The 14642-nt window shown below is 42.1% G+C and overlaps 2 protein-coding genes across 3 annotated transcripts; one reads left to right on the top strand and one right to left on the bottom strand.

Moving 5' to 3' along the window:
- The first annotated feature begins 1020 nt into the window (after positions 1-1020).
- On the top strand, positions 1021-8362 carry LOC307041960 (inosine-5'-monophosphate dehydrogenase 1b-like). 2 transcript variants are annotated; one of them, XM_079685577.1, is made up of 16 exons: positions 1021-1642; positions 2333-2431; positions 3013-3061; positions 3714-3815; positions 3984-4058; positions 4216-4422; positions 4557-4644; positions 4768-4967; positions 5213-5303; positions 5420-5515; positions 5615-5758; positions 5906-6047; positions 6147-6290; positions 6367-6450; positions 6686-6702; positions 6843-8362. In XM_079685577.1, the coding sequence occupies exons 1-16, from the start codon at positions 1407-1409 to the stop codon at positions 6944-6946; spliced, it is 1878 nt and encodes a 625-aa protein (XP_079541703.1). In that variant the 5' UTR covers positions 1021-1406; the 3' UTR covers positions 6947-8362. The 2 variants fall into 2 exon arrangements, with proteins under 2 accessions (XP_079541703.1, XP_079541704.1); XM_079685578.1 differs by lacking the exon at positions 6686-6702.
- Positions 8363-8392: 30 nt separating this feature from the next.
- Positions 8393-14325, bottom strand: prrt4a (proline rich transmembrane protein 4a). Its single transcript, XM_079682355.1, has 3 exons — positions 14137-14325; positions 12977-13883; positions 8393-11551 (listed from the first exon to the last, which is right to left on the bottom strand). The coding sequence occupies exons 2-3, from the start codon at positions 13761-13763 to the stop codon at positions 9480-9482; spliced, it is 2859 nt and encodes a 952-aa protein (XP_079538481.1). The 5' UTR covers positions 13764-13883; positions 14137-14325; the 3' UTR covers positions 8393-9479.
- Positions 14326-14642: the final 317 nt, after the last annotated feature.

Here is a 14642-nt window from a genome sequence, read left to right as displayed (position 1 = left end):
AGAGAGAGAGAGACTGTAAGAGGCTTTTCTGGTTCAATCTCCCAGTAACTGTCAGAAGCAGTCAGTCAGTCACCTGCAGATGATGGCGTCAAGGGGGAATCTTGGCCAGTACAGTTACTCATGTTTTAGTTCCTTGCAAAGGTTTGTTGTTCACCCCTCTCACACTGAACACTGGTCAATACGCTGAGCTGATTAAGAGAAAAAACATGAAGACAGTTCACACGTGTGTAGTGAATTTTCAAACCACCTTTCGTGCATTCATTTACCTTCATTTTACTTTAATTGTGAGTTATTTTCTTTCACTCGTTTACCTTCTTTTCTGGTGATAAAATGTTGTATCCGATATGATTGACAGTATTCTCAACATGTGATTTTCTATGAATTTCCATAAACAGATTTTGTGGCATTGCTATGACAGAAAATAATTTAACTAGCTTAAGTATAAACAAATGTTTCTCTTTCTCTCACATGGACACTTCTGTCTGCCTGTCTCTCTATCTGTCTCTCCCCTCTGTCTCAAAGTAGCTAAACTGGCGGCATAAAAGTATTCTGGGATTTGACCTTTGTCTCATTCACAGCTCTGTCTCTCTGAAAAAACAACACACCTCTACAACATGTTAATCCTCAGTGGGGAAAGTGCGTTCAAGTGTCATCTTGACCCATCCTTCTCCTCCTCAGTCCTCCTGCCTCACTCCACCCTACACACCCATCTCACCCCACCCCATCCTGCATTAATGCTCCCAATCCTCTTTGTAGGAGAGTGACGTCTGCTACTGTCAGAAACAGAGTTAAGCTCAGCAGGCACCAGGAGAACAGAGTAGAGAGAAGCTTCATAGATAATCAAGCAGCAGTGCACTCTGGGCCTCTAGAGGGACACGTCTGTGCCACCTCAGCAAGAACTGACTCTTCTCCCGAGGGGCTGCTCATGCCTCCAGCTGGGAGACACGGATTTCTAAATTCAGTGTGCTAAGACTTAATCAACAGGTTAGCTGAAAGCTCTGTGCTCCTGCCTGAGGGCCTGGCCTCAAACTCCGGTGACCAGAGCTGAGAAACGGGAAAACAAACTGGACTTTTGCTGCTGCTTCTCTGCAGTTTTGGGATTATTGAGAAAAATCATCTGGCCATACTGGATATAAAACCGATGGCAAAACTGCTTCCTCCCAAGTTCAGCTGTGCATGAAAGGTATTTATGTGAACATGCACTCAAAGCTGTTTATCAGTGCTTAAAACTGAACAAGCTGTGTGGGAGCTGCTCGAACCACTGTTAACTTGCTGGTAAAGGTGTGAAGCTGTGTGCATGAAACAGGTCAGAAGTGCTGTGACTGTGTGTGTTTGAGTGTGTGGGTGTGTGTGTGTGTGTGAGGTGTTGGGGCCCTGTGGAGGTCGTAGCCCTGGATTTCTTAGAGATGGAGGGTCATGGTTATGACCGGTTTGGAGAAGGGGACAGAGACACTTACCAAATCGACTACCGGAGGATCGTTGGGGACATGGAACCAGCGCGGCCTCGCATCTTAAACAGAGATGGGGAACAACCCCTTCCCTACGGGGCCTATGTCCCCCCCTCACCACATGGACATGGGCATGAGACTGCAGCCCAGCGCTACAGTGCTACACGTATCCAAGCTGGATATGAACCAGAGAGGTCAGTCTGTCACCACATGGCTCATACTATAAGATCTGAGATATTTTCACTTTCCAGCAGCACTGGTTATGTGCTTTTAAAAGCCTGTTTATCAGCTTCCTTTGCAGAAAACCAAATCTCTTACCAGCACTGCCGTCACAGGTGTATATAAAGAGTATTCACAGACAAGAACAGATCCCTTTTGTTACTGTTTGGGTGACCAGTCCAACATTTGCAATAGTCTGCAGCCTGTGTTTAAGAAACAGAGGTGAAGAAAGAAACAAGATAAAACAACATGTTACGCACAAGGGATACATGCATACAGACTAAACCTTTTTAAAATATTTGAATAGATGTATGCACCAGTAACTGTGGTCCAGTGAAATATGTGATACATATGGTTTGGCGGTAAATGTGTGTATACCAATCAGATTGGTTCAATGGTTGAATCCACAGTCTCCACAGTCAACAAGGGCAAGATAATTAACCCCAAATGATTCTGTGAACTACATGTATACAGTGTTGAAGTGTGTGTAAGACCCTCTGATAAAAGTGTCAGCTTGATGACATAATGTCATGTATTATAATATAACATTTGTGTCATCTATAAATTGTCCTGTATGTATACAAAAATATTCACACTTGACGTCACAAATTTCAGGTATATCATGTTTGCATGTGTGTGGCTCTCTGTGTGTGTTTATACTCCAGCATGGCAGACTACTTGATCAGTGGAGGCACAGGTTATGTTCCTGAAGATGGACTAACAGCACAACAACTCTTTGCAATCGGCGATGGACTTACATACAAGTAAGAAATGCAAAAAAACACAAAACATAACCGATACATTTTACTACCTCATTTCATGGTATCACACACTGACACGGATGCATTTGCTCACGTGGTATGCCGTGCATGTGCACATACAGAAATACACAGTAGAATTATGCAATCAATGCCTTCCATTAAATGTTTAGTAATATCAGTGATGACACATCTGCCTGGGTATTATATTGTGGATTAGTATGTGTAATACTACTTTCAAGGATGGCTTTCAGACATTAATAGCAGTGGGTGAGTGTGTGTGCACATATCAGTGTGTTAATGGGTGTTGGTGTGGTTTCCTTAATGGAGGCTATATGCAGGGTTTATCAGTGTGCAGAGGATAAATGCAGACCAGTTTAGAGGGTTGACAGATTATGTCTGCTCACAGCAGCCTCTAAAAAATGATGCATTGTAGGAATATAATTTGCTCTGCATAGTTCACATCTAAAGCTACATTCATCTTGTTTATGGAGGTCATTGTATTAATATGGATTTTTCATTCATGGCATACTTTTTCAGTTCACAATATTGATATTCACGTGTGTCTGTTTTGTCTTTCCTCTCAGTGACTTCTTGATCCTGCCTGGTTTCATAGATTTTACTTCTGATGAGGTGGTAAGTGTCACAACCCTCTCTCGCTTATCACTCAAGTGACAAACTGTTCCCTGGTGTTTGTTTTGTTAGATTTGTTTTATAGGTGATGCACACAGAACACTTTCTTCATTTTTCACATTTCCTATTGTCCACAAATATGTTCTCATCATTGGTCTCAATTAAAAACAATTTTTGCTGCTAAGTCAAATTCCTGACCATAATTCACAAGAACAGACAAGGTTTGCTGTAATGCTTGTAATGAATCCCTAACTCGTTGTTATGTTCCTTAGAGCACAGGGTTGTTTATTTCACTTGCTTTGTTTTCGTCTTTGCAAGCTCTGCTGGGACTTTAAATTAATTTCATGCCTACTTGCCTAGGTCACATGGGTTATTGCTCGATAGCAGGTGTTAAAAACAGACACACCCATGCGTCACCTAACACTCAGCAGGTGGATTCAACAAGGCGGCCTCTAATCGGCCAAGCTGGCTTTTAGGCTCTTACACGGCATACAAAAACCAACCTTAACTTTTGGTTAACAAATGGGTAGCATTGTCCTATAGCTGCAACACTGCAGGACCTTGCTTGTCAGTAGTATGCCATGTCATTTTAAATGTGTATTTATATCTTTAATTAAAGCTGATTTTTTTTTTTCCAAATGCACGTGATTTTTAGGATCTTACCTCTGCATTGACAAGAAAGATAACACTGAAGACACCTCTCATTTCATCTCCCATGGATACAGTCACAGAGTCATCCATGGCCATCGCCATGGCAGTGAGTAAAAACCCTGCACCACCATACAATGTTTTACACTCAGCTTAGCATCGTCCTGCACCACAGACTCTACCAGGAATATTGAAGGCCTTAAATAAATGTTCAGTGTTCATTCAATCATTCATCAATTAATTATTTCCTCCCATGTCCCTGATTGGTTGTTTTCAGTTGATGGGTGGGATTGGAATAATTCATCATAACTGTACTGCTGAGTTCCAGGCCAACGAGGTCCGCAAAGTCAAGGTAAGATGAACCAAGTTGACAAAAACATAGAGTGACTATTGACATAGTCATCTGTGACACTGTAGCTCCCATAACAACACTTTTTCCCAATAAGAAGAAAACGACTTACATTGACTGGCCTCTAACCCCTTAAAACTTGTGTTTTTGTTCTTGCCAGAAATTTGAGCAGGGCTTCATTACAGACCCAGTGGTGATGAGTCCTCGACACACAGTGGGGGACGTGTTTGAGGCAAAGACACGCCATGGTTTCTCTGGGATCCCTGTTACAGAGACTGGCAAGATGGGCAGCAAGCTGGTCGGTATCGTCACCTCCAGAGACATAGACTTCCTGTCTGAGAAGGACCATGACAGACCCCTGGAGGAAGTAGGTGTATGGCTGTTCATTTGTTCTATACTGTATATACACAGTATATGCAGCAATTATGTCAAAGAAGTGGGTGGTTTAGCGATAAACGTGTACTTTACTGTTTGAATCATTAAAATGTCTTTTTGATTCAGGCAATGACAAAAAGAGAAGATTTAGTTGTTGCCCCAGCTGGAGTCACACTGAAAGAGGCTAATGATATACTGCAACGTAGCAAAAAAGGTAAATATGTGAAGTAGGCCACGCTACTGTGAGGCAAAAGTACATTTATCTTGGATTCAAATGCATATTTTGGAATTTCTCTTTCGTCCATCACTCACTCTCGTCCCACTCTGGCTCTGCTAGGTAAGCTCCCCATAGTGAATGACAGTGATGAGCTGGTTGCCATTATTGCAAGGACCGACTTGAAAAAGAACAGAGATTATCCTCTGGCTTCCAAGGACTCTCGCAAACAGCTGCTGTGTGGAGCTGCTATTGGCACGAGGGAGGACGACCATTACAGACTGGACCTCCTCATGCAGGCTGGAGTAGACGTGGTCGTTCTGGTAGGTTGTGACTATAATATGATTAATCTCTGGGTTAGTTCTAGACTGGATTCTGATTGCATAGCACATAATAGTCAGATAATTCCTCAACCTCTTTATATAGGTATAGGAATCATGTCAAACTTTTTGTCCTTGATATTTTATATTGAATATGAACTATTCCAATTTCCTTTTTTTGTTTACATTTGAGATACAGTAGGTGCCTGATCGCTCATTGAAACAAATGAACTTTCTTTGCATAACAGGATTCCTCCCAAGGAAACTCAGTGTATCAGATCAACATGATAAACTACATCAAACAGAAACATCCTGAACTACAGGTAGTCGGAGGAAATGGTAAGCTCTCTACTAGCCTCAGGGCTTTCTTGTGCATTTATGGTACTAAATCTCCCTATTTATCTTCCCCATATCGCTCATGTTAAGCTCTTTTCTTTGTGTCTATCTCCCTCTAGTGGTGACAGCTGCTCAGGCCAAAAACCTCATTGACGCTGGTGTTGACGCCCTGAGAGTGGGCATGGGATGTGGCTCCATCTGTATCACACAGGAAGGTATGATCAATAATGCAGCCATGTCAACAACAACCAGTCTATTTTTATTATTACATGTAACACAGGTTTATACCATACACTATTGCTCTTGTTCCTCAGTGATGGCATGTGGACGGCCCCAAGGAACATCGGTGTACAAGGTTGCAGAGTATGCTCGACGTTTTGGAGTGCCAGTTATTGCTGATGGAGGCATTCAAACTGTTGGACATGTTGTGAAAGCTCTGGCTCTGGGAGCATCTACAGGTAGAAAAGCGTTCTAGTGCTTTCTGAAGTCTTATATGTTATCATTTGACTTTTTCCTCAAATAAAAACAGTATAGTATTTTTGCCCTTGCCTGTCGTCTTCTGCAGTCAGCATAACCTTTTGTTGCCCTCGTGTTTTTGCCCTCAGTGATGATGGGGTCGTTGCTCGCAGCAACCACTGAAGCCCCAGGAGAATATTTCTTTTCAGACGGTGTGCGTCTGAAGAAGTACAGAGGAATGGGCTCCTTGGACGCCATGGAAAAAAATAACAGTCAGAAACGCTACTTCAGGTGAGGAATTGGGGTTACAGAGGCCCTTTGAAAAATGTACAGTCATTGGATGTCAATGTGATACATTTATGTCTCTCTCTATGTGAATTGTGTATCCAGCGAGGGAGATAAGGTGAAGGTGGCTCAAGGTGTCTCAGGATCAGTAACAGATAAAGGCTCCATCCATAAGTTCGCTCCTTATCTCATTGCTGGTATCCAACATGGCTGTCAGGACATAGGAGCCAAGAGTTTGTCGATTTTAAGGTAAGCATGTGTGCGTGTGTATAAGCTATTTGGTATATAAGGGATTTCGATTTTTAACGAGGTGTCTTTGCACCAGGTCCATGATGTACTCTGGGGAGCTGAAGTTTGAGAAAAGAACCATGTCTGCTCAGATGGAAGGAGGAGTCCACGGCCTTCACTCGTAAGTCTGAACTTTGACCCCTAGATTCTGACCTTTCCCCTTCTTCTTCAACACCTGTGTCTTTAACTCTGCAGTCCAATCTCTACAGTCTAATTGTATTTGTAGTACCTGTATATAGGTAGTTTGTCTGTCCTCACCGGTTAAATATGTAACATTGACTTTATAACAGTTAAGGCACTAACAATCTAAGTGTGTATTTTCTCTTCCTCTTTTCTGACCCATGCTATCACATTAGATATTCTTTTGTGCCATGTAAGTACTTCCCCGTCATAATCCCACTTCCATCTTCTTCTTTCATTCACTCATCACCATCCAAGTTTGCTTTGTTACTGTTGAATTGTTATGGAAACATAGAAAACACTTACATTCTTTATTTAATTTGTCATGCTTAGTTACGAGAAACGACTTTACTGAGAGTGGAGGAAGAGGAAACACTCGCCTAGGACCAAATGTCCCGATCCCAGCAGCTATGAGCAGAGGCACCGGGCGCATGTGATCAAGCTCAGCACCATTTACACTCCAACACTGTCTTGTCTACTCATTGACCCCTCCAAAGATAAACTAAACAAAACACCTTAAGGTGAATTTGAAGATTCATCTTTGCACTCTTTCAACCACGCATGTCCCCACATAAACTCATTATCTGTCTTTCTACCCGTGGGGCCAAGGTCTAGTTAAGGTAATGCAATTAACTATTCTCTATCCCCTTCAACAAGCAAACTGATTTAATTAACTACTTTAGGACAAGCTTATCAGTGCTGACGTAATAAAAGGCCCCTTTCTTGTTGGCCTTCAAACTGCACCATATAGATACTGGATTGTACAACAAGGCTTGCAGAGGTGCAGCCCTATGCCTCCATGCACATTTTGTATTTATAACAAAATATTTTTGCAGAGAATCTAGCAGTTAGATATTTTATTAACAAAAGAAGGATAAAAGGTATTTGGCATAAAGTTTCAAAATTTTATTTTATTAACAGAGTAAAGAACCAATATATTTGATGGTTTCACTATCAGCTCTCTGCTGACACCTTGTGTATAAAGCTAACCGAGCCTGAAAGAAACTCATAGTAGGTCAAGTAACATTTTGTTCTCTTTAGCTTCTCACAACACCAGTTATATCTTGTTTAAGAAAATACCTTGCATGTAATTTCACCTCTAGCCGATGAGCTACCTAAATGTACTGCTGCGGTTTCAGAAGGGACCAAAGCATAGCATCAGCTTTAATTCATACATACTGTACATATTTGTAACAAGGAGCGCTTTAAAGTGATAATGTGATATCGCACTCTAGACATTCCGCTGTTCACTTTATTTGGCACAGAAAATACTAATCAACACAATATTTGCTTGACAAGACTGAAGACTACACATTTTAGTGTGATTATAATTGACAAATATCACTGTCATTTTGAATTTCCAATACAGATTAGTCTGTGTCACATTGGTTCTACATGTTTTGATATTCCATAGTTTAATTTTGCTAAAAAGGACATGATAAATTACATAGGTTTATATTTATATATAATACATAACATAGGTAGTTATTTGTCCTTTTTCCAGGCTCAGTCTTTAAACAATTAAATGCTGAGTCAATGAAATAGAGCTATGAAGTCAAGTTGGATTTATTTCTTGATAAAATTGTGAGCAAATGTTAATCCAAGTTAATTTATCAGTTTTTAAATGTGATTTATTTGTCTGGGCGGTACTTACCATCTTTGGTATTACACATGTTGGTCCACGATTAACAGTGGGACTTTATTAGTAAAGACATGCAGCCAAAGAGCTAAGCTATTGAACTGGCTGACCACAGTTCCTAATAATTTAAATATATATATATGACTTGTATCTTGTAATGTATATTTTCTTCTATCCCTCATAAGGCTTTCAAATGAAAATCTCTGTAAATAGTGTTGCATGAATAAAGACAATTCTGACAAGGTCATATTCATATTGTTTTATTTTCTCTCTTATAGCTCCAGAAAATCCCACATTTGACTTATTTGTCTAATAAGTGAAATGTGTTGTTACCAATAGATAACACTATTTTCAAAATGTTACTACTTCAATTTTAAATTCAAGCCTCTCACATTAACTGTGGGCCCAGAGTTTGCCCCCCTCCGGTAGATTAAAAAGACCTCAGATTATTGCATATCACTGTAGGTGCTACAACATTCTTTACATTTATCTTTTAAAAAAAATATAATTCTGACATTGTTGGCCAAGCAGGAAAAACATGGAAGAAAACTCATCCTGTATATGACTTTGCCTTGAATTTCCAAATGTATTACATCACGCTGAAACACATAATAACCAATTTTATGAATGAACTACATGCCAAAATGTTTGTTCATAGTAGTTAATGTTTGCCCACTCTGTATACAACTCAATAAGCAGCTAGATACCGATCATGTCTTGGCAAAATATTACGCTTTCAACATCAAACACATCTGGCACTCAATTATATTTGTATTTGTCTACCTTTAGGGCTAGAAACCAAAGAAGCTTATCTCAATATTTGTAAAATGTCTCACTATTCACTATTGAAAACAGAACAGTAGATTAATGGTGTAGAACGAGCCTTTGTTTGATTCAATATTGTCTGTTCTCTCTATTAAAGGAGGATTTCCTTTACCTGTTTATCCCTTTAAAAAAAAAAAACCTCAACATGCCAGTTATATAAATATTAAAACTCCTGCTTTAGATGAAAGCAAAGCATTTGCGGTCTTGAGCAATAGATTGACATTCGTGAATGTGTGAATGGAATGACAATTTCAGTTAAAATACCACAAGTTGATAAAGACAACCTTTACAATCAAATTTTGAATATCATATCAACAGTACAGTATTTATACAAAATAAATTAGATCTACATAATAATGTCAATATCAATATTCCCCTTTTGTTAGTTAAGGTAGATATTTCCATCCGTATAACTTAAACGATTTACAATTTAATTACTTACTTAACAATATCAGGGTCTGCTTTTTCTGTACAATGTCAAGTGCATTTAAATCCGAACTGGACATTTATAATTCAATGGTGTCACTGCAAACACTCAGAGTGTCAATTTGTCTGCACACGTTGACAAACTCTGCCTGAACAGCCATATCCCATTCAAGCTGTTTGCTTTCACTCAGGTGTTTAGTCTCTGCCAGTTGTCCGGATCCACGACTGTCCTGGGAGGCTAAGCTCAGGGTTCGGTAGCGCCTGTGGTAAGACAGGTGGGGAATTGATTGTGGGAGGCTGCTCTGAGCAAAGTTCTGACCCCTGTTTGTCCAGGAGTGCAAGCGTAGTTTTTCGTTCTCTTTGGGATTGCTGCACAGACCCTGGGTTGAACCAGAGATGCTTTCTTTCCAGTCCCATTGCTCTGGTGATATTGTTTGCTTGCAGTGAGATGTCAAAGAGCTTTGTGCCTGGGAAGCCCCTGATCTGGATAGGGCATTCTCTTGATCCGCATCACCACAGGAAGAGGTTCGGTAGAGGGCATTTTCCACAGAGCTAGGCCCTAGGTTAGACGCATCTTGGCTAGGAGAGCTCAAAGAGAGGCTGGAAGAAGCGTGATAGAGTCCTGGCAAACCAAAGATACTGTGAGAGAATATGGATTCACTGAACAGAGCCTGGTCAATGCTGCGGGACAGGTCTATGGGAGAAGGGGGCCGCAGATCCAGTGTAGTATCTGCCTCCAGTTCCAGGCTATCCAGTGACGATAGCTGGGACTCAACTGCATTTTGATGCTTGTGCGGTGGGGTTGGGGGTGTAGGGAGCGGCAGTATGGTGATCTGGGTTTGTCTGGACTTGGAGACTAGCCCATTTCCAGTAGAATTCAGCATTGAGAAAAGAGGGAGTGCCTCTGACTGTCCTTTTGTGGAAACATCACAGACCACCAGCTTTTCTTGCTTACCTTGGGACCAAGTATCGTGAGAGGAGAGGATAGGCAAATCTGCACGTCCCTGAGAGAGCAGGGTGAGCCCTCGTGAAGGGGAGCTGCAGGAGAGGCGGGACCAAGACCCTGGCCGGGGACGAGTTATAGTCTTGATAGAGGAGTTACTGTGACAGAATATAGGGTGTGAACCAATAATTGACAAGCCCAGACACACCCCAACCTCACAGAGTCTGCAGCCTACCTGGTAACCCCACCAAGGCCAGGGCTGGAACCCATAGCCATCAACCCCTCCTAAACCAAGAGCATGCAGGATCCCATAAAACTGGAGGCCTCCACATCCTAACAAACACAACGACGCTCCTACTCCAGCCCCTGCTGCCCTGCCCCAGTCCTCCACTTTGGCAAAGGGGCAACTCGCAGGTCGCATCCCTTCAGGAGATCCTCCACTCTCTTCGTTGTCATTCAGCCTGTAGATGTGTTTGGTGTCGAATTGCATCAAGCAGTAGAAGATTAGGTAGGAGCCAGAGAGAAAGATAGTAAGACATACAAACAAACCCTGAGGGAATAGCAGGATCGCAAAGGGGAGGCTGTGGAAGAACTGAAGCAAGCCAACACACCCTAGAGAGACCCCAGAATACAACAGGGACATACACAGTAACAGGCAAGGCTTAGGCAAGGCTGTGAACGAGGTGGAGTTAGCAAGTGGGAGTGAAAGATGTGAACGGGAGCGCAAGGAAAGAAGTAGGAAAGCAAGGGAGAAGGCGGAAATCAAACAGGGGAAGGGCAGATTCGAGAGAAGCATAGAGCTCAGAGGGAGAAGACGATCTTGGTGATTGTAAGCATCATAGAGCAAACAGAAAGCTTGGATCCCGGCAAATGCTAGGAGGAACAAGTGCAGAAGAGTGAAGTAGGGGCTTCCCGGAGGACATCGCAGGGGCAGGCCTAAAAGGCAAACTACAGAGATTAGGCCGAATACGGTAAAGACAGACCCCAGTCCATACACATGTGCTTCCCATGCAAATCCCCATGTGGCGAGGGCAGAGTTCCAGTCCGAATACAGAGGGACAAACAGCACAGGGCTGAGAGGCAGAGAGGGGCGCACAGACTCGTCAGGGGTAAAATCCTCCGGGTAGGTGGGAGTCCACGACTGGTTTGAAGGTTTGCAGATTGTGCCATTGGTGTTTGAGAGAGGCGGGTTATCTTCTTTGAGGTCATCTGTAAAGAAGTATAAATAAAGGAAACATTACCGACCTATTTGTTGTATCAACAGAGAACCACAAGGTAGACATTTTAAATGAACACATAACTGATGTTCTCAGTTGGCAAATGGCAGAAATCTCCTGGGGAACTTCAGCAGGCTGATTATGACATTTTAATAATAGGGACATTCATTTACAAATGAACTAACCGATTGATAGAGTTCAAAGTAAATCATACCCACAGTCTTTATTTTCCAAAAAAGACGAGAATTTGCCATGTTGGAAGTTAATCCATTATAAAACAGAGCATGCTTGTAACCGAGAATCTCTAACTGGGTCACAGAGTGTGTGTGTGTGTGTGTGTGTGTGTGTGTGTGTGTGTGTGTGTGTTTGTGTGTGTGTGTGTGTGTGTGTGTGTGTGTGTGTGTGTGTGTGTGTGTGTGTGTGTGTGTGTGTGTGTGTGTGTGTGTGTGTGTGTGTGTGTGTGTGTGTGTGTGTGTGTGTGTGTGTGTGTGTGTGTGTGTGTGTTGATTAGCCAGTATTGACCTCATTGCTGCTCTCATTCTGTGTGGCTATTATTAAGCATGGTAAAGAGGTGCTATCATATTTGTTACATACTTTATTCAAGAACAAGCAGTCATATTAAATGCACATAATGCAGCTGTGATTGTGTAACTAATAAATAATGTAGGGCCTTTAAGTAAGCAGTATGGAGCCACCAGAACCTGGTTATAACTGGAATGTTAATATTTCTGGTCCTCCATCATAGGTGCAGTGATTGTGTCAACACAAGTAGAGATACATTCTAAGCACAGGATTTTGTCAGTAATATTTGATACATTTACTCATCAAACCATAGATTTGGCTGACAATTGTGTCTGGTATTAAATGTGTAGGCAACTTGAAGAAGGCTCACTTCTCGCACAGTTCTGTTAAAGCCCTCCTCCCCTTATGCTTGTGGACAACACATCATTTACTTTGACAAGTGAGTGCCATCATTTGTGTGTGTACAGTAAATACTGCAGATGTGCACCACATTATCTTGTAACCTTTGAGTGTGCGTAATACAAACTGTCTGCAAAATAAAGCAAATGTTTTTATATCAACAAGATAGTGGAGGAATAAGTGGGAGAACCTCTGATAAAAGGATTGAGAGCGGGAGAGAGGGGAGAGAGGGTTTAGGGACAGTCGGGGAGGGATGTTTCAGGAGAGTGAAGTGATGCAATCCATTCTGTGAATGTAAAATAATTGTGTCTGCAAGCAGAATACATATTGGAAACACTGCAGTCACACAGACCTGGAGTCTTGTGGATTTTATTTTAGGTATTTAATGAGACTATAAATCTTACCATTCATGATATAGGCTAAGAGGGTTTGTTTAATCGTGTTCAGTAAATCGTACATGCTCCAAATGCATTACATTTCAAGGCATGACTCTTACCTTTATCTTCTTCTATTTGGACCGCTCCTTTGTTTAAATTAAGTCCTGTAATATCAGTCATTCCATCTTTGCTCTCTGTCACTGGGACAGTCCCCTCTTGTGTCTCTCTCTGCCTGATACCAGGGCCCGTGGTCCATCGCCATGTGGCTGCTGTTGGAGTTGGGCGCTCAAGGCCAGGCCAAGGTCCACCAGAGACCGTTGTTGTGGAGTCGTGGCCTGATGGAATTGGGCCAGACAGAAGAAATGGTAACTGGGGGACAATCTTCTCATTCTTCGAAGCTGGGAAAGTCGGCCGATTCTCTCCAGTCCGTGTAAAATGCAAAGTAGATCCAGTACTCGTTTCAGCTGGCTTATACTTTGATGTCTGAGGTGGTACGCCTTCTGGTGATGGTCCTACTGGTTGTGTTCTCTCCTTGGATGTCGTATCTTCTGTATCAGTAGGACTCAATATGGCAAGTCCCTTCTCCTTAGGAAACACATTTGTTTTCTCTATGCTGTCCTGTAAATCCTCATATTCTCCAATCACTCCTTGTCTATCTAACTCCTCAGATGACAATAAAGGCAAACTCGCAGGTAGACCCAGAAATTGGACATTCTCAGTCCTAAACATAGGATTCCTTGCTGCTAAAGCGAATCCATTATGTTTCTGTGGGAGCTTTGATAGATGCTGCACTGCTGTATCTGGCTGTTGTGTTTCCTTGACATTTTCTCCAGTAAATGCTATGACATGGAAAGAGAGAGGCAAGTAGAGGGGGAGAAGAAGATACAGATTCCACAGAGAGAACATGGTGAGGGTCTACAAACTCCACCGCAAAGTCACATGATGAAGGTTTCAAGGGATGTTGGCCTATCAGATGTTTGACAGATCTTTAACCCCGGGTATCTGAAGATCTGATGCCTAATACACCTGTGGGAGAAAGAAAGGTTACTCTCATTCAGGACACTATAAGTTCAACCACATATCAAACATTGTTTATATGATATCTCAATAAATAGCTTGAATTTCTTCATGTTACTAAACACCTATACCCCCTTCATCTATAATGTCTTACTTAAACACTGTACACACGTTACAATAGAAAGATTCATTCTTAATAACAGCAAATACAAATCAATATACAACTGCTTTCTTGTAGCCGGTCTCAGTTCAGCTTTCTTACCTCATCAATCCACTCTCTGCTGCATCCTCTTTAAACATATATGCTCCTCCATGTTACTGCACGCCTGCAGTCTCTCTCTGCGTAGCGCTCTGTGTCCTTTCATACTCACTGTGCTTTGCCCCTCTTCTCTCCATCCGACAACACATGGGACGGACAGACCCCACCTCCCCGATACAACCCCCGCTGTCCCACTCTCTGCCGCTGCACTGATCTGACAGTCTGTTTGCACAATCCCGTTCTCCTAAATCTGAGGCATCATACACACCACACTCAGTATCATCTCTTACTGCTGTCTCTGTTCATCACACCACTCACACACATCCCTCTGGTACGTTATAGGCTGCATGTGATATTCAGTATGAACAAATAAGTGAAGAGGAAGGGGGGGAAAAAGGAAATAAATATGTCACAGGGACCATAACACGATCGTCAACCATCCGGCAGGCATTACCCTGCACGGAGCGAACCAGTGCTACGGATCAATGCATCCTATTGAGTTTAATCTA

The sequence above is a fragment of the Notothenia rossii genome (assembly GCF_949606895.1).
Source record: "Notothenia rossii genome assembly, chromosome: 5".
Classification (NCBI taxonomy): domain Eukaryota; kingdom Metazoa; phylum Chordata; class Actinopteri; order Perciformes; family Nototheniidae; genus Notothenia; species Notothenia rossii.
The sequence above is the reverse complement of the archived record's forward strand: the minus strand, read 5'-3'. Positions and strand labels throughout refer to the sequence as shown.